This window comes from Fukomys damarensis, unplaced genomic scaffold (genome assembly GCF_012274545.1).
Source record: "Fukomys damarensis isolate Sample0158 unplaced genomic scaffold, DMR_v1.0_HiC HiC_scaffold_15, whole genome shotgun sequence".
Taxonomy (NCBI): Eukaryota; Metazoa; Chordata; class Mammalia; order Rodentia; family Bathyergidae; genus Fukomys; species Fukomys damarensis.
In genome coordinates, this window is record NW_022900927.1 from 41,518,207 (window position 1) to 41,542,984 (window position 24,778).

The window sequence follows — 24,778 nt, forward strand, 5'->3', positions numbered from 1 at the left end:
AAATAGCAGTATCAGAGTTGCACAGGCAAGAACCAAAGGACTGAGAAAGGATTGAACTTGATGTGTTTTCAAAGCAGACATATAATCTGTGTAGTTTGAGCAAAGCAAAAGGTGTTTTAAGAGGCACACTGAAGACTGATAATAAAATAGGCACCATGTTCCTAAATCATTCAGTGTTAACCAAGGAGACTGGAAGATTTTTAATTTGGGCTGTGGCATGATCTAATATAAATATTTTAAAAAATCACCCCACATGCTTCCTGAGGTTTGCAGATTAATAGTCTCTAACTGAACATGGGAGATGCCAAGTATACCCCAATTTTTTTTTGCCTCATGAATAAGTGGTTACCATTTATTATTGCTAAGTATTGTTGGAGAAAAAAAGGCATAAAGATGGAGGAAGATGATGCATCCGTATTTTGACATGAGGGTTTGTGTCTCATCAAGTAGGAGGTAACTTTAGGTAATTGAGATCAATTTCTAAAGGTCAGATTAAGATGTTGGTTAGAATGTACCTAGTACATAGGTAGTTGTTAAAGCCCCAGACAAGGATGAGGTCTTGTAGGAGATCTGCATAAAGTCAACAGTATAAAAAGCTGAGCTTCTTCTGGGAATAACAGTACTTATCTGGTAGAAAGAAGTGTAAGAGTCAGAAAAGGAAAGTGATGGCAAGAGAGTGAGACCATTATTAAAAGAGTGGATCACATATGTATATTGGGTTTTTTTGTTTGTTGTTTTGTTTTGTTTTTTGAGACAGGTTCTACCTATGTAGTTGAGATTGACCTGGAATTCCCTATGTAGCCCAGGCTGTTCTCAAACTCACAGTGATCATACTGCCTCAGCCTCCCAAGTGCTGCGATCACAGGCGTGAGCCACCATGCCCGGCTTTTTTTTTTTTTTTAACATATGTGTATTGTTAATCTCAGGGTAAATATAAATATTGCAGGTGAAGCCATGGTATATGCACTCACCCAGAGGAATAGAGAAAAGATGAATTAAGTGTGGCAGTGCTATCAAATACTAGTTAGCCAACCAGATGGTAGGCTGGGAAGAGGAAGTGAGTTCTGGCAATTAGACATTGATGTAAAGATTTCTATCCAACAATCATTTCTTGACAAGTAAATGACAAGTATGAATGCCCATTGAGTCTTGAATCATTTTTCTAGGAATGCAGAGTTAAAAAGGAGAAGAAATACAAAGTTCAAGAGAAAGACAACGTTGGGGACAGTTTTTTCAAGGGAAGAAGTTACAGAGTAGGGATTAGTAGAGGCAGAGAGGAGAATCCAGAAGAGTGGGAGATAAGTGATGATGCTGGTCCTGAAGGCAGTGGTAGAGAGGAATACCTTGAAGTTCAAGTGACAGATTCACTGTTGGGGACAAAATGGACACATTTTCAGTTGCATCTCATCACAATGGAGATGTTTGGCTGAAAATGTATTTGAAGTAGATAAAAGTAAAGGGATTGAAACTAATGTGACTATGATTTCAGAATTTGGGGTAATATTAGCTTGGAATTTTCCATGTAATTTTCTTTTTTATTTTATTAGTACAAGTTTGGAATTCATGAAGTTTACAGTCATCTTGGAGAGTGCTTACTTGTACATACCACAGCTTGTTTCTCTTTTTTTTCACCCCCTTTCCCTTCTCGCTCCCTCTCTCCTTCCTCCTCAAATTGGTCTGTCCTATTTTTTATATTATTAATCTTAGCTCATGTTATGGCACATAATATTTACATTAAGTTATATTTTTAGGGTCCTGTGCATGCCATATCTTTATTCTACTTATTTGCCTTTCCCCTCTTCCTCTTCCCTGTTACCTTTTCTCTTGAGCCACTTACCTATTGTAAGTGATCCATCTACTAGTTCCCTTGTGTCCATTCTTTTTTAATTCTCTTTGTACTTTGCTTCACTCAAATGAGAGATACCATATGGTATTTAAGATTGTGTCTCTGGTTTATTTCACTCAATTACATTTTCCAAGTGCATTCATTTTTCTACAAATGTCTCAAATCAGTCATTCTTCATAGCAGAATAGTATTCCATTATATACAGATACCACATTTTCTTTATCTAATCTTCTGTTGATTGGTATACAGGCTGTTTCTAGATTTAGCTATTAGGAGTTGTGCTGCTATAAACATTGGTGTGCATGTATCACTATAGTATGACATCTTCAACTTTTGCAGGAAGATACTTAGGAGGAGGATTGCTGGGTCGTATTCTATATAATATTCTAACGGTTTCTTCATAATAAAAATTTAATGCATATATTATATGTATACACTATAGTAACTTATAATGGATAAATAATATCTATAGATATAAATGTTTCCCTAAGGAGTATTTTATTATATATAAATCTATATCAAACATAGTCTGTCATATACCCATGAAAACATGAACTTGTCCTTTCAGCAATATATTAATTCCATTACTGGAATATACTTGTTTACATTTACCCTGTTTCAGAGTCCTAGCTAAGCTGTAGTAATGAGCTTCTGGTTTATCACAGCTTAAAAACAACTTAGTTTGTGAGCTTATTGAGCACTATATTTAACCTCACTCAGAGAGGAAGTTACTGATATGGATAGCACCTGTTGAGTGATTTCTAGGTGGGTGTTATCAAGATTCAAAATATATGCTGCATTCCATAACTGTGGTGAACTTACATGAGAAAAAAAGTAGTAAAAAAATTAGTATAAATACCAAGAATGTCCTGAATGCCCAGCAGAACAAAAATAGCCAAAGCATACTCAACATGTATTTGAAATACAGAGACACAAGTGTAAAGTTCTTAGACAAAAATGTTAGACATGTGGAGGAGAATCTGTTTTGCTAATTTTTTCTCTATTTTAAAATAGGCCATTATATTTAAGGATTCTTACAAATGCGCAGAAGCATTAGGACACTTGATTCTGTGAAGTAGTTGTGAAGCAAGAATTAGATTATGTGGCATACAGTGTTCACAGCTTATTTTTCCTCTTTTCTGGTTCGTTCCTGCACTTCAATCTAGTAGCTCAGATGTTTTAACATCACACCTTCTAACCTCAGTTTTGCACATGTCATACACGGCATTGTGGAAACTTTGCTGCTATGAACATTTGGAGAATATTCAATCTTCTTACTCTTCTTTTAATCCTAAAGATGGAAAAGTAGTCTTCCCTTCCTGTCTGATTCCGTATCCCACAAAGTGGTGACTTCAAGAATAAATTCTTTGATGGGTTTCACATACATCTTTATCCCATTTCTAGAGTTATAATTATCTGGAAAGTGAAACTGTTTTTGATAGAAAAGGTATCCATACTTTTATCAGTATTCCGTCCTTTAAAGTTTCAATTCTTTCAGCCATTATGTATAGTTGCTGCACTTTCAAAGGATCTTTTTCAGTAAGATAAGAAGACAAACTTTTTAACCAAAAAAGGAAGAGTTAAAATATTGGAATGTTCTGAAAAATTTAGTACAATCTTATAAATGGCATAATGTAGGGTTTTATTACTGTGACTCACATGAGTGGAATACTGCTGTTTGTCCTTTCATATGATCCCCTTCCATTTTTAAAACTTTTCATCTTTTGGAATGGCTAGAAAGAAATAGCATAATGAAGACAGATGCTTTGCTACAAATATAACTCTGATATCTAAAGAAATACTAGATGACAATTGCTACTTTGTAGCTTCTTTAACAATTTCATTATTTTTATATAGACTCAAAATTTGAAGTATTAGATAATTTATATTTAAATTATTAGAATGCATAATGATTTTTTAAAACTGAGTTTATATCTAGAAATTGTTCTGGTACACTAGTAAAATTCAAATGAAGTAGCTGAAATACCATGGAGGCCTTAAGAGCCAGTGTCGTGCTGAAAGGACAATTGTCAGTGAAATTCTAACTCCCAACTACATGACCCAGGAAAAAGAACTTGTAAATGTCCAGGGCCCCAGTTCATTTCTGCAGTGAGGAAATTAAACTCATGACCTCTAAAATCCTTTGGAATTCTTATTTGCTAGACTGGTTGTGAAAAATTACCAAAGATGATTTCCCTTTCATATCTTAGCTGAAAATATACTTAGTCATCTTCATGGATTTTTAAAACTACTTTTATCTTAAGATAATAAAGACATTTCCTATAAAATATGTTAAGTCTAATTTACAAATCATTTTTGTGGAAATTATTTGGTCTGGCAATCAGAAATTAGATAAAAATTGAAAACACAAGAATACTTTAATATGGCATTTAATGTCATATATGTTTGTATCAGTATTTAATTTGCTTTATATAGTTAATATGATAAATAGAAAATGGAATTAAGGAACTTCGTTTGGTTTGGATTCTTGGTATTTTTCTTTTTTGAAGAGAAGATATGAAATTTTTCATTTTATGGGAAATTAATAAAATTTATATATGTATATATAACAATTGCAAAGTATAGTTAATATTTACTACTTTCTTAAACTTTTTTATAAACTTAGAATGCTGTGAATTTTTTTCTCCTGATTGGCCAGTTTCTCATTAAACACAAGATATAGTCATACCTAGCACTAGAAGATATACTTTATTATAATCCTTTTATAATTTTAGACATATTCTACCTTTGGTAATCTAGTATTTTTACAAGAACTTACTCTTCCCTCTTCTTCAGTTATTGCCCCAAATTGAACAGAAAATCATCACTTATGATCAATGCTAAACAGTGAAATCAGCTGGTGGTGTCACTGAGTGCAAAGGCCTTGAGTTCAATTCCAAGTACAAGAAAACATTACTATAGAAGGGAAGAACAATGTTGCAGAAAGAATAAAGTTTGGTTCCGTACTAGCAGATTTGTGTTTGAATTTTGGCTCTCTTATTTAATGATGCATATTTATAAAAAAATGATACTGTCTCTTTTGGCATCTAGTGCTTACTAAAGTCAGCAGAGTTGGGGGTGAAAACTAAAAGGTAAATAGCGCACTCACTAACAATTGTACGTAAACCCCTTCCTGTGCTAGGTTATTCAGTGGGGGTGGAGAAAACAAGTAGCTTCCATTCTTGAAATGCAGTATAGGGATTATCACATTGCAGCTTCTTCGTGCAGTGCATTGTGAAGTTAGGACACTGTGGCTAACTTTGAAATGAAATACACTGAAAGTTTTACAAATCAAAGTGTACTGCAGATAGTGTGGGTAAAATTTAATGTCTTAAATTTCTTAAATTAAATATGACTGGCTAATAAATAGATTTTTGTATATGTCAGTAAATCTGTGTACTGTGTGGTCACATAAAATGAGTGTCTTCTACGTAATATTGATCATTTTTCCCTTCAATTAAAAACATACCATTAGACTTTTGAGATTGAGGATGAATCCAAGACCCTTAGGATTTGAAGGGTGCTCTTTATTAACACCTATTTTTCTCGCTGGCTTATTTCCTGTCACCATTTTTCTCTAAATTTCAAGATTCTTGTTCCTGGAGCCTATTCTGCCTCATTTATCATCCTACGTAGGTTCTTCAAAATAATTTAAAGATCACACCCTTTAGAATGTTTTCACATGGCTAAACAGTTGGAAATTATGGAGAATATTTAAGTGAGATTCAACTCTCAATATTCCTGGCTATTTTAAACTTGCAGGTCCCTCAACCTATGGTGTTTCTCTACCACAACCAACTCACATTTAGCTTCTTTCTTGGGTTGAGCTTTCCCAGTGCTGGGACAACGTGCCTCATAAAACACACAGCTTATAGGAGGAGAGGCTTGCTTTAGCTCACAGTTTCAGAGATGTTTGCCCTTGGTCATCTGGCTCCAAGAGAAAAATATCATAGCAGATCATATGGTGGAGCAAAGCTATTCCCTTCATAATGGTGTGAGGCCGAGCACAAGGGAGAGGAGCTCCAGTGAGAGATTTATCTTCCAAAGGCATGTTCCCAGTGACCTGTCCCTTCTGGCCAGGCCTCACGCTTAGCAACACGTTCAGCTGCAAACTATCAGTGGAGGAATCTTGCCATCTAATCAACTCTGCAGGAATTTCTTACTCCAGTCAAATTGATAGTTAAGACTAACCAGCGCAACCTCATTCCACATTCCTGCATTTATTTTAACTATCTCTGGCCTCTAAGGGAGCAACTCAGGTAACTCAGGTTCTGTTTAAGCAGTAAAACCTGGACTTTAAGAAAAGTGGCTCTGTGTGTCCTTAAGAATATCCATTCAGTTCTTGAACAAACACTTTATCTTTCCAATATGCTAGAATAATGGCAACTTTAGAAGCAGAAATCTCTGTAACTATGTTAAATAGATCTTAGTTACTAATAACTCTCTTTCCTAGTTCTTTTGGTCTGTAATTAGAAAGAAACTTTTCTGTGCTCTTTAGGATTCTATTTCTCTAATCATAATATTCATCACATCACATTTCAATTATCTCTCTTCGTGGTATATCTATGTTTCTGAGGACTTAGAAATTTCTCAGTGAATAATCAATAAATGAATGAACAAAAATAAACATCCTACAAATCTTACCAAAGCAAAATAACTACTACATATTACTTTGTCTCCAGACAAATTTATCTTTGGTTATAATCTTAGCCTAAAATCTGTACAATTATTAAAATTCTAAGTTAGGATGGAATTTTGATAACACCGAGCCATCTTTTCTAATTTTGGTTGAAATGATATTTATTAATCAGTGTATATAATCACACTAGTATTATATATTTATCATGAAAAACAAAAACTATAATTAATGGAAAATAGCACAAGTCAAAAAAGAATACATGTTCCAGGAGAGTCAAAGTTCAGATTGTTTTTCATGCCTCTAGACATTCTTTGTGCGATTCTCCACAGCGGTGTCTAGTACTGCAGACCTATCCTAACCAGAATGCATTTCTTCTAGAGAAAAATAAGATTTTTAGGTATTATGCGTAATACCCATTTTATGGTTATTTAACTTTTCAGAGTGCAACAGTTTTTCAGTCTGATGAGTAACACAGCCTTTTAAATCCTGTGTTAAATTCAGTCTGTAAGCTTAACTGCAGAAAGTAAGGATTGCCTGATCTATTCTCCACCATCTTAGTGCAGTTTTCTTTTCAGTTGCTGTGGTTGGCAGGCACTGCTTCTCTATCTGATACTTGTCTAACTTCATCAAAATCGGACTCAGCTCTCATCTAAATGACACTTTTGTGAGGCTTTCTCCAGATCTGTAGTGAAAATTGATAATTCTCATTTGGAATTTATTATATGATCCCTTGTGTTATGGTGATTTGTGAATCTCTTCTGTCTCCTCAGCTATTTTATAAGCTTACAAGGGCAACGACCTTGTAATTCATTTTTACATCCCTTCACCATCCAGCAAAGCTCTTTGCCCGTAATAAACAATCACTAGTTGTTGAATAAATGAATCACTCAATGTTAAGTGTTATGTCATGATTTAGATTTAATCAAAATCTCTTAGGGATTATAATGATCACATCTAGTTATTTAGTACCTAAATGTAGTTTTCATTAAATATCCATAAGAAAATGTGAAAGAAAACCATGGATAAACAGATCTAACTTGGTTAATATTGTGAGATATGCCTTCAGTTATTTCCTAAAACAGGTTATATATATTTTGTGGTAAAAATACTGAAAGCCTACCTTAAAACCTGCAGCTTAAAATGTGTGAGTTCAATAAAGAACTATGCTGTGTTTGGAATAGTTCTGTGTTTACATCAAAAATCCTGAGGTTTAAGAAAACAGGAAGATATAAATATCTGATGATTGTCACGAGGTTCCATAAGGAAGAAAAATATGAGCCCTTCCTTTACTCACATGAAACCTAGTTTGTGATTTGGCAATTAGACATGCTCATATTTATCAAATTCATAAGGGTCAAGCTAAACATACTTCTATGAAATTAGAAAATCAACGACATTCTGTTTTGAAAAGTAGGCTCCCATTTCTCATGGGTGTAGTTGGAATTATTGTGAATGCCAAGGCCCTTTAGAATATATGGGGATAGCAGCTCTGCCTTGAGCATAAAGTTTAATAAATGTTCAATGAATAAATAAATAGTTTAATTTTATAGAAAAAAGTAAAAGGTAGTATTACAAGATGCTGATAATAATTACATAAATGGTATCTGCTCAGATACAAAAGTATAAACCAACTTCTATTGCATGTGTTTCGTACCTTCAATGAAGAAACCATACATAGCAGTTTATTTTCAGATTTATTCATTTTTTGTTTAATGTTTTCTAATATTATGCATTTGCCAGAATCCAAAAAGCTTCAAGACTCAGTATAACCATATATTTTGATAATTTAAAAAATTATACCAGTCTTAAAACTCAGAAACTTTATTTCCATTTTACCATCAGTATTTTCATAGTTATGTACCCATAATAGAAAGTAACCTGAAAAAGAGGGAAAGTTGGTCTTCCATGTCAATATAAGGTAAGCCACATGTATAAGAAAGGACTCCAACAACTGTGCCTAACAGGATAATAAACAAGTAAAAGTACTGGATTGACTTTCTGGGTGGGGGTGTAGCTCAGTGGTGTCGTTGCCTGCTTCATAAACTCAACACCTGAGATCTAATCCAGGTACCAAAAATAAATAATAAATAAATAAATAAAAAGAAAGGGAATTGACTTTCCATGAGCTACAGGTAAAACTATTTCATGTTTCAGATGAGGAGCATAGTGCACCCAGAACTCAGAATGGATTTCTTTGTATTACTGCCAGGGAGAGAAAGGAAAGGAAAAATTTATATAGATACTTTAATACTAAATTGATTAAGATTTCATGAGATTAATACAAGTTACCTTTGGCCTCTGCAAATGCAAGAGGTGCTCAAAGTGGTGGCCATTAGCTTCCAGGCATTAATATGGTGAACTGCTGCTTGGGTAACCTTGGTCACTGAGATTGCTGCACATGCGTTTTCAATTTCTTCTCTAAGGGCTATGGTGTAGTGGGTATTCTGTGGTATAAACACCCTCTAGGATTGTCTGGTCTAAGTGTTTTCAATCAGCATAGGGTTCTTTTGCTCAGTTCAAATTGTGAACTGGTAAAGTGCAGCTCTGATAGCAGTCCGGATGTGACTAAATGAAACCAGATAAGGCTGGATGTTGGTAGTTGATACAGCCAGAGTCAGAGTAGTGTAATTTTAGTTGTGGAGGTCTTTCACTTCCTTGATTAGGTTGATTCCTAGGTATTTCTTTCTTTCTTTTCTTTTTTTTTTTGGATGCTATTGTGAAAGGTGCTTTTGCCCAATTTCTGGTTTTCTAGATTTGTTATTGGTATACAGGAATGCTATTAATCTATGGGTGGAGAATTTCTAGCCTGCTACACTACTGATTTTGGTAATTAATTCTAGACATTTGGGGGATCTTCTCTGTAGATGATCATGTCCTCAAGTTATAATGATAATGAAACTATCTCTATTCTTCTTATTTCCTTTGCTTATTATACTGGCTAATGTTTCAGTAGCTATATTGAACAGGAAGTGTGATAGATGACATCCTTGTCTTTTTCATCATTTTAAAGGGAAAGCTTTCAGTTTCTAATTATTTAGTATTATGTTTGTCATAGATGGCTTTTATCAGATTGAGATAAAAATCTCCCATTCCTATTTTCTTTATTTTTTTTATCATGGATGTATATTGGATTTTAACCAATGCTTTTTCTGCATCTACTGGGATAATTATGTTTTTTTTTTTTTGTCCTTGCTTCTGTTTCTGTGATGTATTACATTTATTGATTTTCATACTTTGAATCAACCCTGCATCCCTGGAAAGAATCCTACTTGGTCATAGTGTATAATATTTTCCATGATTTTCTGGATTCTTTTTGGTCAGTATCTTATAAAGGATTTTTATATCTATATTCCTTAAAAAGATGGCTTCTAATACTCTTTTTTGGTTGGGTCCTTTTCTGGTTTTAGAATCAAGTAATGTATTCTAGGAATGACTTTAGGAACACTGCTCCCCTTTTGATTTTGTTAAAACCTTGAGGAGTATTGCATTAGATATTCTGTAAGATTCTTGTAGAATTTGGCAGTGAATCCTTCAAAACTTGGGTTTTTCTCTGTTGATTGCTATTTTATTACTTCTTCAATTTCATTGACTGGTATTGGATTATGTAGAATTATAGCTTCTTGGTTCAGATTTGGTATTTCATATGTATCTAGGGAAATTTATCTATTTATTCTGAATTTTCCATTTTATTAGAGTGCAGGTTCTCAAATTAGTTACCAATGATCTGCAAAATCCATTGTTATTTTGCTCTTTTCATTTCTAATTGCATGGATTTGGGTCTTTTTTTCCCCTTGTTTCAGTAAAATTGGGTAAAAATTTCTCTATTTTGTGTAATCTTTCAAAAAAACAACTTTCATTTTATAGTTATTTTTATATTAATTATTAAAAGCAGATATTAGTAAAGAAAATATAAAGCCATTCAATGAAAAAATAATTTTTCATAACAAAAATTATTAGAGAACAACCATGATAAATATACTTATGTCATGATCTTAATATATTTTCATATGCTAATCTATTTCTCAGCTCATTTCTTAATAATGCTATACCTTGTCTTGCATAAAATATTTTAAGTATTGACAAAAAAACTCACATTCTGGGTAATTTTGAACAATTTCTTCCTATTTCACAATATTTATTATTCTTTTTGGCCTTATTTCACTTTCAGTTTCTCACACCAGAGAGACAATGTAATATTTAAATATGTGTGTTAAATTAATTTTACTTCACTTATGAGTATGTTCTTAAGGTAGATCCATTTACCTAGGGATATCTCATTTATCCTTTTTTATGGCTGAATCATACTCCATCATATAAAAAACCCACATCTTTTTTGTCCATTCACAGTTGATGGGCATTTGAGTTGTTTTCAAAATTTAGATATTACGAACTGTGCCACTATAAACATAGGTGTGCATACAGCACTATGGTATGATGCCTTTAATTCTTTTGGAAAGATATCTTGAAGGGGAATAATTTGATCAAATGGAGCCTCCAATCTTGGTTTTTTAAGGAATCTCCACACTGATTTCCACAACAGTCGCACCAATCTGCACTTCCGCCAACAGTGGAGAAGGGTTCCTTTTTTCCCCACAGCCCTGCCAGCATTTCTTGTTGGTTGATTTCTTGATAACAGGATAATAGCCATTCTTTCCGGAGTGAGATAGAATCTCATCATTGTAATTTGCATCTCTCAAATGACCAGTGATGTTGAACATTTTTTTCATGTATTTATTTGTCATTTGTACTTCGTCATTTGGGAAGTGTATATCTCACATGGCCATTTTTGGATTGGGTCTTTAAATTTTGGGGAAGGCTGAATTTTTTTCAATTCTTTATATGTTTCAGATATTAGTCCTTTGTCTAGGGAACTACTGGCTAAAATATTTCCCACTCTGTGGGTTGTATTTTCACTCTTTTGGTGATTTCTTTTGCTGTGTAATAGCTTTTTAGCAAGATAACATCCCAGTTGATTCTTTGTAGTATTTCCTGTGCAGTCTGGGCTTTGTTCATGAAGTCTTTGCCTACCCTATGTCCTCCAGAGTTCTACCTATTCCTTTTTCCAGCAGATATAATATTTCTGTTTTAATATTTAGATCTTTGATCCATTTTGATTTTAGTTTAGTGCAAGGTGAGAGACATGGGTCTAGTTTTCATCTTTGGCATGTAGAAAGCCAGTTTTTCGAGCACTTTTTTTAAAAAGGCTGACTTTCTTCTAGTGAACATGTTTGGCCTTTGTCAAAGATAATTCAGCTGAGTGTGTTTGAGATTCTTTCTGCATCTTCTAACATGTTCCATTGATCTTCGGTTCTGATTTTTTGCTAGTACCTTGCTATTTTTAATCACAGAAGTTCTGCAGTATAATTTCAAGTCAGGGATTGCGATACCTCCTGCCTAGACTTTGTTGCCTAGAATTGTTTTCGTATTCCAGGACTCTGCTGATTCCAAATGAATTTTAGGAATAATTTCTCTAGTGCTGTAAGTTATGTTAATGGTATTTTGATTGGAATTGCATTAAATCTGCATAACAATTTTGGGAGTATGTCCATCTTCACTACATTGATTATTCCTACTCACAAGCAAAGAATTTCTTTCCATTTTCTCATATCTTCTTCAGTCTCCTTTTTGAGTGCTATGATTTTCATTGTAAATATCTTTTACTTCTTTTGTGAATTTGTTTCCTAAGCATTTCATTTTTTGATGCTATTATGAAAGGTATTGTTTCCCTAGTTTCTCTCTCTGAATTTATGATTTATGTATAGGAATGCTATTGATTTTTGAGTGTTGACTTTGTATCCAGCTATGCTACTCAATTTGGTTATTAAATGTAGAGGTGTTTTGGTGAAATTTTTGGGTTCTTCTATGTAAAGTATCATGCCATCCACAAATAATGATAATCCAAGTTCTTCCTTTCCTATCTTTATTCCTTTTCGTTCTTGTGTCTGATTTCTCTGGCTAATGATTCCAGAACTATATTGAATAGGAGTGGTGACAGTGAATATCCTTGTCTTGTTTCTGATTTTAGAAGGCAAGCTTTCTTTATTTTTTTGACCATTTAGTATGATGTTGGCTATTGATTTGTCACAGATGGCCTTTATCAGGTTGAGAGAAAGGCCCTCTATTCCAATTTTCTGTAGGGTTTTATCAGAAATGGGTGTTGGACTTTGTAAAACGCTTTTGCTACATCTATTGAGATGATCATATGATTTTTTTGAGGGGGAGGGTGCCAGGGATTGAATTGGGCTCTTGAGCTTGCAACACAGGTGTTGAAACCACTGAACCAAATCCCTGACCCCGATTATATGATTTTTGTCTTTGGCTCTGTTGATATGGTATCATATATTTATCGATTTGCATATGTTGGACCACCTTTGCATCCTTGGGGTGAATCCTACTTGGTCATGGTGCATTATCTTTTTGATATTTTGCTGCATTCTGTTTCCCAGTATCTTATTGAGGATTTTTGCATCTATGTTCATTAGGGAGATTGGCCTACAATTCTCTTTTTTTTTGGTTGGATCTTTCTCTGGTTTTGGTATCAGGGTAATACATGCATTCAGGAATGATTTTGGAATCAATTCAATTTCATTGAAGAGTTTGAAGAATAGTGGAATTACATATTTTCTAAATTTCTTGTGAAACTATACAGGCCTGGGTTTTTCTTGGTAGAGTTTCAATTTAATTGACTGATATTTGGTTATTTAGAATTTTTTCTATTTGTGATTCAGCTTTCATAATTCTTATGTATCTAGGAACCCAATGGCATTAATTTCTGCTCTGAACTTTATAATTTCCTCCCTTGTATGAGATTTGGTCTTGACTTGTTTTTCTCTTTCTAGATATTTGAGGTTCAATATTAGGTTGTTTATTTGAGCTCATTCTGTTTTCCTAATGCGAGAATTTGCTGCTATAAATTTTCCTCTTAGGGCTCCTTTCATAGATTTTGATACATTATACCAGCATTATAATTTAATTGTATATACTGTTTAATTTATTTTAAAATTGCATCTGTGACCCATTGGTTGTTCAGGAGGGTGTTATTTAATTTTCATGTACTTTTGTGGTTTCTTTTGCTGTTGATTTCCAATTTCATTGCACTGTGGTCTGGTAGTATGCCTGGGATGATTTCAGTTCCTTTTAATTTACTGAAGCATGTTCTATGGGCTAGTATGTTACCTTTTTTGGAGAACATCCCATGTGCAGCTGGGAAGAGTGTGTATTCCGACGTTGTGGGGTGGAACACTCTGTAGACATCCACTAAGTCCATTTGTTCACAGGTTCGGTTCAGTTGTGATATTTCTTTATTGATTTTTTATCTAGTTGATCTATCTATTTATGATAGTGGGATATTGAGGTCCTGTATTATAATTCTATTAGTGCTTATTTGATTTTTTTGTGCCTGTTAGTATTAGTTTACCATAGTTGGGTGCAGTGGTATTTGGTACATATGTATTTATGATTATTATCTCTTCCTCTTGTATTTTTCCCTTTCGAAGGATATAATGATCTTTGTCTTTCTTAATCAATATTGGCTTGAAATCTACTCTGTTTGCAAATAATATAGTCATCCTTGCTTTTTTCTGGCTTCCTGTTCCATGGAGTGTTGTTTCCCATCCTTTGACTTTCAGTCTACGAATTTTTTTCGAGTTAAATGTGTTACCTGTATGCAGCATATTGTTGGATTTTATTTCTTAATCATCCAGCCAGTCTGTTTCTTTTAATTGGTGAATCGACCCCATCTACATTGATGATTATAACTGAAGTGTTTTGGCTTATACTTGTCATGTTATTTTCCAGCTGTTTGTTCCCTATTTTTTGTTTAGTTGCTTGTCCTGGTGACTTCTTTCTACTGGTGTTCTTAGATATGTGGTCTTCATTATCTCTTTTCAAAATATCCTTCAGAGCATTTTATAGAGCTTGTTTAGTGGTTATGAATGTCAACTGTTCTTTGTCACAGAAGTAACTTATTTCTCCATTGAATTTGAAAGATAGTTTTGCAGGGTATATCAATCTGAATTGGAGGTTGTTTTATTTCAGAGCCTAAAATACTTCACTCCAAGCTCTCCTTGACTTGTTCTTTGGTTGTTTTTTAGTCTCAATTTCATTAAATTCTGCTCATATCTTCATAAATTCCTTCCATGTGTTAGGTTTGAGTTTGGATCATTCTTTTTTTAACAGCTTGAGGTGCATCGTTCAGTCATTTATTTGAGCTTACTCTTTTTCTGATGTGGGAATTCACCTCTACAAACTTTCTCTTTAGGACTCCTTTAATTGTGTGTCTGGTAGTAGGATGGTTGATTGATTGTGTCAACTCCAGAAGTTTGGTTAAAACAAGCTTAGCTAAATTTGGCCCAGCAATTCCATGCCCTGGGGCATAGAAAACCTACCCTTGAGCAGCTCTTTCACTACCCTGGGGTGTGGAGAATCCACCCTAGGGCTCCTGCCCAGTATATTATAAAGAGGAAGTGAGGAAGAAGGACTCTGCTGCTTTTGTTCCTTTGGAGGAGCTCCAGTCTTTGCCTTGGTCATCATCTCCTGCCTTCCAACTCAGACTCGGTCTGTCAGCATGGATCCTTCAGCCTTCCAGCATAGACTCTTCAGTCTTCCATTGCAGACCCATCAGACTCCTGATACAGACTTGCAGAGGATACTGCAGTGAGCTTCAGGCCTCCAACTAAAGCCTTCGGTCTGCAGTGTGAAGATAGATACTCTGGACTCTTTCTCATCTGACTCTGTGGGTGGCCATAGTAAGCCAATCTTGTAAAACTTCTTACATATTTGTATATCTTGGGTTATGTCTGTTTCTCTATGCTGACTGGTACAGATTTTGGTACCAGAGAAGTGAGGTCATTGCTGTGACATTGCCTGGCCATGTGGCTCAAGAGCCTTTGGAACTGGCTTGTGGGAAGGGGAAAAGTTAGGAAAGGCTTGGAGTTGCCAACTGAAAAAGGAGAGCTGGAACACCTTAGGCTATACTCTGGGGAGATTCTATTCAGAGCTCAGAAGACCAGAAAGCTGGTAAAGACCAGGATCTAGAGGTTTCTGCTAGGAAGGGCTGCATTGGCTATTAGATGATGTGTGTTATTCCTTGGCAGAAAGTTTGTATTTTACTCGTGTCTAGAAACTTTGCCTGAGACTAAGATTAAGGGTCTCAGTCAACTGAACTAATTAATCTGGCAGAAGAAATTTAAAGGTGGTCTAACTTTGGAGCAGTGCATGGCTACCTCTGAGGCTTTTAGCCAGATTTATGTTGAGAATCAACAGAAGGAGCCAGGCAGAATGATTTAAAATGTTCTGTTTGTCCAGAGAGGAAGCTGCAGTAAAGTTGCAGCCTGCAAAGACAGAATAGGGGAGAAGCTGGTAGCTGAGAAGGAACCTGAGATAGAAAAGATGCCTGAGGGCATCACAAGAAGCAACAGGACTCTACCCTTTGTACTGTCAAAATTACAAAAGTGAAAGATTTTATTTTGAGGAGAGAGAAACAGAGCACCCTGTTCCAGAATGGCGGTGGCCTAGGGAAGTTGTTCCTCAGGATTTTGTTTATAGGCATCGGACACCTATAGCCAAGAGAAGGAAACCTGGCCGCTGCTCTACCTGGCAGCAGACCTTTGCATTATCCAGGTGGTGTTGGTTTTAGGCACATACAGAATGCGAGAGTTTTGGAGGTCAAGAAGGCATCCACCCAGCTTTCAGAATGAGTCCTGGAAGGCCAGGCAGGGTACCCTGAGAGGGCAGTGAATAAAGCTGTGAGTGTGAAGCTGAAGATGCAGTGGAGACCCCAGAAATTTGTAGAAGCCAGAAGTGTGGCTCATCTGAGGAAAACCACAGAAAGAGAGAGAGAGAGAGAGAGAGAGAGAGAGAGAGAGAGAGAGAGAGGGAGCAGAGCTGGCCCCAGAGAGAGTCTATGAGGGGTACAACAGCCAGAAGTGCTGTAGGGGCAGAGCCACTTATGCTCTTTTGAGTTCCCAACTTGCCACAGATTGCTGGGTATGCTAAAAGTGGCACTGTGGGATTTAATGTTTACCCTGGTGGATTTTGGCCTTGCTGTTCCCATTCCTTGGTATCCTCTGTTTATAACCTTTGGAGTAGAAATATCTATTTTGTGCCATTGATTGTTAGAAGTGTTTAACTTTCTTTTCATTTGTACAAGAGCAGCTAAGAGTTTGCCTTAAATCTCAGAGAAGACTTTGGACTTTTTATTTTCAACAATGCTGCAACTGTTAGGACTTTGGTGATTCTTGGAGATGGACTAAATGCTTTTTACATAAAGGGATATGCATGAGTCTTTGGGTGATGAGGGGCAGAATGCTATAGTTTATGTTTAGATGTTTCCCCAAAGCCTCATGCAGTCATAGGCTTTTTCAGGGGTGGTTGAATTTAGCATGTGTGATCATTAAATCGGTCCACTAATTGGTTTGGCACAGTCCTGACCCCAATAGTCTGAATAAGATAAAAGGGGCAGAAAGTACTCTTAAGTTTCCTTGCTGCTTTTGTTAACTTCTGCTTGCCTCTCTGGCATGTTGCCACCCTGCCTTAGAGGCAGCCAATTATGGACTGAAACCTCTACAAACTCTAAGCTTATTAAAGTTTATTTAAACCCTTTCCCCTTTAACTTTGGGTGTCAATTATTTTGTATCAGCAGTGAGAGAAAAGTAACTAAGACACAGAGTTTCCAGTATGTCATACTGACATTATCATTTGTCTGTAGGAACTGTAATTTCTTCTTCAATTTCATCTGTGACTTATTAATTATTTAAGAAAGTATTATTTATTTTCCATGTGTTTGCATAGTTTCTGTGGTGGTTTTGTCATTGATTTCTGTTTTTACTGCACTGTGACCTGATAATATGCATGAAATAATTTGATTATTTTTCAGTTACTTAAGCATACTTTATGGGCTAGTATGTGGTCTACTTTGCAGAAAGTTCACGCTGATGAAAAGAATATATATTCTGTTGTTGTTGTTGTATAAAATACTCTGCAGATATCTCTGTTCAAATGTTTGTCTCCACTCTGATATTTCATTGTTGATTTTTATTTGGTTGATCTGTCATTTTGTGACAGTGTAGTATCGTGAGTCCCTGATTTATGAACATTAGAGTAGCAAACTTTCACAATGAAAAGCCTAAAAAAACCAAATGCAAGATGCATTCATATTGGTGAAGTACTTACTGTATTTGTATCAAAGGTGTATAAGACTTACTTTGTCAGACTAACTAATGAATTAGACTTACAGATGTTCTCCCATAATGAAGTTATTAATGCTCTGGAATGGAACTCATTCATAAATTGGGGACTTGTTATATTGAAGTTCCCTGTTACAATTTTATTGTGCTTGTCTAGTTTTTCATGTCCATTAGTGCTTGTTTTATGAAGTTAAGTGTGCCAGTATTTGGTGTATATATCTTTGTAACTATTATGTTTTCCTGTTGAATTGTAGCTTTAACCGATATGTAGTGAACTTCTTTGAATCTTCTGATCAGTCTTGCTTGAAATTTAGTTTGTCTGCAATGAGGAAAGCTACTCCCACTTTTTTCCCAGTTTCCTGTTGTCTGAAATATTGCTTTGCATCCTTTTACTTTCAGTTTATTAATTTCTTTTTTAGTTAAATGTATTTCTTGTATACACCATATTGTTGGATCTTGTTTCTTGAGTGATTCTGCTAATCTTTGGCTTTTGATTGGTGAATTGAGACCATTTTTATCAGTTAAACATATTAAACAGAAGATTATATAATATAGCAGAAAGTGACCTGTATTTAGTAAGGCTAAGAATTTTTCCAAGAAACTTTTTGTTTCAGTCAGCTTTCTTGTTTCCCAACATAATACTCAATGCTCACAACTTAAAGGAAGAAATATTTAATTTAGCTCACAGTGTGGGGAAAGTTGGTGTACAGTCGTCTGGCTCCAAGGCTGAGACATCATAGCAGAAGGGCATGGTGGGGCAAAGATGCTCAGTTTATGTCACCTAGGAACAGAGCAGGGAAATAGCACCAGAGGAAAATGGCGAAGAATCATAGAGAGTACCCAAGGCTGTGGGTGTATAGTACATGCTTGTTATACACAATGATTACATTCATCATGGGGAGTTGGTATATGTATATAACACGTCTTAATTTTTTTCACCTCCTTTTCTTCTCCTTACCTCCCTACCCTCTCCCTCCATCACATGGTCCTCTTCCCTTTTGCCAAATGTATACCTCCCTGTTACATTCATTTACTATTCATTTATTTAGAGATCAGGGTCTCACTGAGTCACCTAGCTAGGACTCAAGCTTGCGGTTATCCTATTTTATCCTTCCAGAGTGCTGGGATTATAGGTATGGACTATCATGTACAGCTATGATTTGGATTTTGATTGTTTATCACCTGACTCAAACAATACTGAGGAAAAATGAAACTGATTTCTGTGACTTGAAGCAATTTGATGGCAAAATCACTTTTATCTCTGCACATTAATAAAAAGCATAGAGGTTTTTAGTTTAAAGAAATATTTGTAGCTTCATATGGAAAAAATAATTAAAATAGTACGTATGGTAAGTCTATTTAACTGCAAAATACTTAAGGGCAATATATTAAAAACAGGAATGACTAAAAGGTCCTAGAATTTATTGAAATAAAAAATCATTAGTGAAAGTATAATATATAGTTAAACAGTCCTTTTAAACTATTTTAAAGTATGCACCTGGTGAGGAATGTTACCATTTAAATGGCATTTAATAAGAATTTTCAAAGTCATTTATGTGTATTATAACTTTTTAAAATTGTGTAAAAAGTGTAGTGCAGCGTTCTGAGGATGTAGCTAAGTTGTCTCATGTGCAAGGCCCTGAGTTCCATGCCAGTTCTGAAAATACAAAAAAATTAATATGAACAAGAATTAATAATTTATAAATTGACTGGAATTAAGTAGGAAGAGTATTATATTAAATAATGTTATTTTTCTACTTTACTGTTGGAAAATTAATTTTGGTCAGTAAACACCTTATTTAATAAATGAACTTTAGTAAACTAGTTTTTAATTGTCTTACTAGCAACTATATTCTACTACTTATTCTCTTGCCATTATTTAGCTGTAGTAATAATGATGGAGACATAACTATCTGAAATTGCTGGGACTCGTAGTGAATGACCATACAGAATACTATAAAAAGTTAAGTGTTCCCAGTAAATAGACTTGGAAACAATGAAGAGTATTTTCCCCATTATTTGGGCTCTTTTATCTCTATTCCTGTTCTAATTGTGGTATATATGAAACGTTGTGTGTCTCTCCTACCCATTTAGACATCAGTCTATTTACATGTTGGCTAAGTGGTATGCTAAAAGCTAATCTATCTTACAAATGTCAGGATTCTGCTACTCATTTCTGGATCTCCCAGTGAATGAACTTGTTCCTTCTGAGAAGTCAACTCTATAGGATTAAGTGATGCGTAGCAGATGAGTTGAGCATCCTCCTGTGTGTGGAGCGTCCCTCCTGAGAGGGTCATGGAAACACAGCCTTCAGTACTCCATGAAGCTCCTCACTGTGTCCTCTCTGGAGCTGTTGCCTGCTTTGCTCCCTGATGTCATGAACTGAGCAACTTCTCCACATGACTTTCTACCATAAAAGTAGCTCAGATTTAAGCAACAGTAACATCCTGTTAACATTTTTCAGTACATTATGTTTCTGAGTCAGAAATCTTTATGCTTTTTTATAAAAGAGATATAATTGCTATCAAATTAGTGACATTAACATATTAATGAAATTAAAATATTAGGTCAGTTTTTCTTCTTTCATTTTAGGCCATAATAATTATTTGAGTAAAAAATTAATGAGCTTGGACAAATTAAAAGACTGCTTTGGATACAGTAGAACATCTAATTTGTTACCATTTCTGCTTTTCTTTCCTACTTCTTTTAGTTCCTATATAATCTTATTTTCTAGTAACAAAGTGAGCTGTGAAGAAAGGAAAAGATCTGATGTTCATTTCAGCACCACAGCCTCACTGGATGTGCAGATAGTTATGAGCCCAACAAAAATTCATGAAGTTGTATTGTATTCACCATGTTCAGCTCTGTTCTTATTTCTACTAAAATAATTTAAGTAAAATTTAAGTAAAATAATTTAAGTAAAAATAGTTTGAAGCGAGACAATATGAATATCCTTTATTTTTCCTCAAAAGAAATGTGTACACCTTGGCTGGAGTTGTTTTCAGGCAAAAAAACAAAAAAACAAAAAAACACAAAAAAAACAAACAAAAACAAACAAGCAAACAAAAAAACCAAAAACCTCCTTGTATATTGTTTCTTAAATTTAGTTTTGCACGAAATCACCTGTGCATATAGTTTGTCTACTTTGCAAAGGCAGATTCTTGAAACTTGTTCTTTTGATTTTTAGAGGCACTGCAACATTACTATGAAGCCAAGCTAGAGAGGACAACAACAGAACTGTTTTTGATTCTCATGAGTAGCTTTAGATGAGAATTTAACAAAAGGAATTAAAAGCTTGATGAGCTATCCATTTTAAATTTCTTATTTACTTCATAATTCCAAATACTAAGATACTCCTAAGAAATTGTAACTTCCTAGCTTTCTGCTCTCCCATAGGAGTCTGGGCTGCTTAAATCCATATTGATATCAACATCTGTAGTGTCTATTAACCTTTTGTTTTTTGCTTCTCATCCTTAACGATTGCATGGTGATTGAAATCAACCATTTAGAAACCATGAATAACATGAGCACCCTTTACTACAAAGACACAAGTACCTGTATTTAATCATGGTATTAGTCAACTATAGAAATATAACTTTTAAGTGTAACTTGTAAAAGTTTTCTATAGTCTGGCATGGAAACATACCTCATTTATCTCATGTACTAATACTCTTTTCATCTTATTGATCTTTTGAAATAGTTTATTATTACTGGTTGGATTTCAATTACACATGATGTGACATTGTAAGATTCACACATGTAACAGTCTCATCCACTGTGGATGTTTTCATTGAGACTTACTTGTAAAGCACAAAATCTAGTCTTATAAGTAGGTGGGCTGCTATTCTGCAGGAATGCCATTCTTGACAGGCCTTTATGAATTGTTTGTAAGTACTGAACTGGACAATGAAAGCTTTATTTTCAGTCTGTAATTAACCAAAATAATTCTGGTTAAGCTCTGGTAAAGATTTCTAGAATGAAATGAATGTCAAATATTCATTCTTTATCTTTCTTTCTGGTTCCATTCTCACTCATGTACTTATCAAAAATAACCCTCTAAGTTACTTTTTTCACTGCTTCTCATGTTGCAGATTGAAAATGTTGATGTCTGCCTTAGTTTTCTAGCAGCCAGAGGAGTAAATGTTCAAGGTCTATCTGCTGAAGGTAAGGAAAAGCACAATTATCGTAAATAGCATCAGTGTTGCAAAAATATTTTTTAGTGTAAGAAATGTAATGTAATTTCATCAAATTTGATGAAATTTCCAAAATAATAGAAACACAAACATAAACATGAGTTATTAAAGTCTGCTTTAATTATTTAAATATGTTCCATATTTTTTCATAACTATTTTTTGCATGATTGAGTGGCAGAGTGGGTTGTAAATCAACAGAACACCATCATGCTATTAACAGCCTACAGTCTTTTCAGATTCTGAAGTAGATGCATGGATGATTAGATAAATACTGGACAATATTGAGTATAAATACAGGTAAAATTGCATACTGAATGCTCAAACTTTATTTTATCAATGGTGTTGCTATAACCTAATCAAGTTAGTAGTAAGAGTCAAAATATTCAATAAGTTTAAACAAAACTCCTGGGTTCTTAAATAATTAGACCAAAGTAATTTTAACTTTTATATGAAAAGAATTTCAAAACATTAATAGTTTGAAAAATCATCACAACACTTGATATATAGGAAAGTAGAAAAAGTTGGAGCTAGTTTCTTCATCCATTTATGTTTTGAGAACTTTTTTTTCTGCATATAAAGGTGACAAAAATTTTAATAGCGTGAGACAATCTTTGTAATACTTAAAGAGTTAACTAAATGATTTTTCTGTTTGTCTTCTTTCCTCCCTCATCGGTCATTCTACTTTTCAGTTTTTCTTCCATCTGTGTAATCGTTAATCATTTTAAATCTTATGTATCATATTGTGATAAGAAACCTCTTGCCTATTTAAATTATTAATGTACAACTACTAAAACAATTGAATTTTAATATTGTCAGGAGAACTTTACAAACTTTTCAAATACTGTTGATAAAAATCAACTGCTATGAGATAGGAAATATTGTGGAGCATGCATGGTCAATAGTTTTTAATAAGACTACCTACTAATTATGTATTTAAAATTCTGAAAGATGCTGTTAAATACTTTGACACCTTAGCTTTTTGACAGTTTATTTTGAAAATTGGCTTTTGCCAACAGTATTGGAAATATTAGACTTCTAAAGTTTTAATGTCCTTACAATAAAAGAAATTATGTTATTCTGAAATATAACAAATTCATTTATCAATTTTATTCTATATTTAAATTTTACTTTATTTTAAATTTTGTATATATTTATATATATAAAACAGTGGCATATAATTAAATTATATATTTAATGACCAAAAAGCTTTGACTCAAACCTTACTGGTGATTCTATCATCTAGAGTAAAATTTCAGTAACATTTCTCAGGATAATGTTTTGTTTTTCAAGTGGCTAAAGGCAGGCTCTAAATGTTTCCATTTGTTCAAGTCTCTTCCTTCTCACATGACAACCTTTATTAATATGTATAATCCTATTGATTTTATCCATCATTTAAAAGTATACAGATGCTCAATAGTGACTTTCTAAATCAAGCATACATCACTAAACAAGAAAAATCTCTTTAAACAAGATCTTTCAGGTTTATAGGGGAAAAAAAAAACACAATACTTTCATTGTGGCCTGAGATTGATCCGTGCAATTCTATGTTACCGAAACTATGTCACCGAAACTGTGAGAAAAGAACAACTCAAAAGTGCATTTTATACGACTCATTCTCCTTCATAGTTTGGGTGACCTGAAGAAAGCAAGACACCCACAGAGTTAGTGCTCCTCAAGTTCAGAAGAGGTCATAAAACCATGACCACAATGGAGGATGTGTTTTATTGCCAAAGTAAATTGTATTGAAGATATGATTTTTATAAGTTGTGTAGCCTTATTGCAAGCTTTATTACTTCCTTATTCCTAATATTTAGTTAGAGTAACAGAAGAAAATAAATGATCATATTGTAGCTGACTGTGAATTTATTTATGTCATTTGGTACTATGAAAACTTACACAGGTGTCCTAGCTATTAAAATTAAAATGTATGGGTCAGGGATGTAGCTTAGTGGTGCAGAGCCTGCCTGGCAAGCATGAAGCTCTGAGTTTGATTCCTGGTACCAAAAAATAAATAAATAAAATTAAGACTTATACTTTCAGTTTATTTATGTTAGTTAATACTATATAAACTAATTGTTATTTACAATACAATGATTAGAACATTAAAATGAACGTGCTATAGGCTGCTTCTTGAAAGATATCTATGTATATTTGGAAGATACACATATGTATGAATAAATAAATTGGTACGTGGGTGATTTAGAATATTGGCTACTGTAAATCCAGTTGGTGTTACAATGTGCACCCACACGTCAGTATTTATAAATGCAAGGCAACCAATATTCAAACAGCTTTTTTCTCTATTTTACAGCCACTGCTGTGTTAGTAAGAACTGTGTATATTTACTTAGGAAACAGTGTGCTATATCAAATAATTAGCACAAGAGAAAAAGAATACCTATTTCCAAGAAGTTAAATCGGAAAATTGTAGTTCAGTGTCAGCAAAAGGTATTTTTATTGAGTAAGCTTGTTTTCTCTACCTGCCATCCCTTCATCTCTCTTTGAGAATTCCAAACTACTTGGAAATGTTGCTATATTATGAAAATTCTGAATTGTTTAAAACGGTGATGCTGTAAGTCAGGTTGGTATTTCTAACTTCATAGATGTAGTTTGGAAGGACTATATCTAGAATTTCATTTGTAAAAACACTCATTCAATTTGTATGATACTGTTTTTATATTTTCTGTTTAATACAGAAATAAGAAATGGAAACTTAAAAGCCATTCTAGGGCTGTTTTTCAGTTTGTCTCGCTACAAACAGCAGCAACACCGTCAACAGCAGTATTACCAATCCTTGGTGGAACTTCAGCAACGAGTCACTCACACATCCCCTCCTTCGGAAACCAGTCAGGTCAAAACCCAGCAAGATATGCAATCCAGGTAAGGAAGGGAAGCAGGGAACACTTTTAAAGTTA

General features: G+C 34.2%; 1 protein-coding gene across 4 annotated transcripts in view; it reads left to right on the forward strand.

Moving 5' to 3' along the window:
* The window catches only part of Nav3 (neuron navigator 3), a 772,995-nt gene that overhangs the window by 532,252 nt on the left and 215,965 nt on the right, over window positions 1-24,778 (forward strand). For all 4 annotated transcript variants that reach the window (XM_019209835.2, XM_033763794.1, XM_010639521.2 and 1 more), the window contains 2 exons: window positions 21,763-21,835; window positions 24,560-24,743. In XM_019209835.2, coding sequence (XP_019065380.1) covers window positions 21,763-21,835; window positions 24,560-24,743 — 257 coding nt within the window. The remainder of the gene's footprint in view (window positions 1-21,762; window positions 21,836-24,559; window positions 24,744-24,778) is intronic.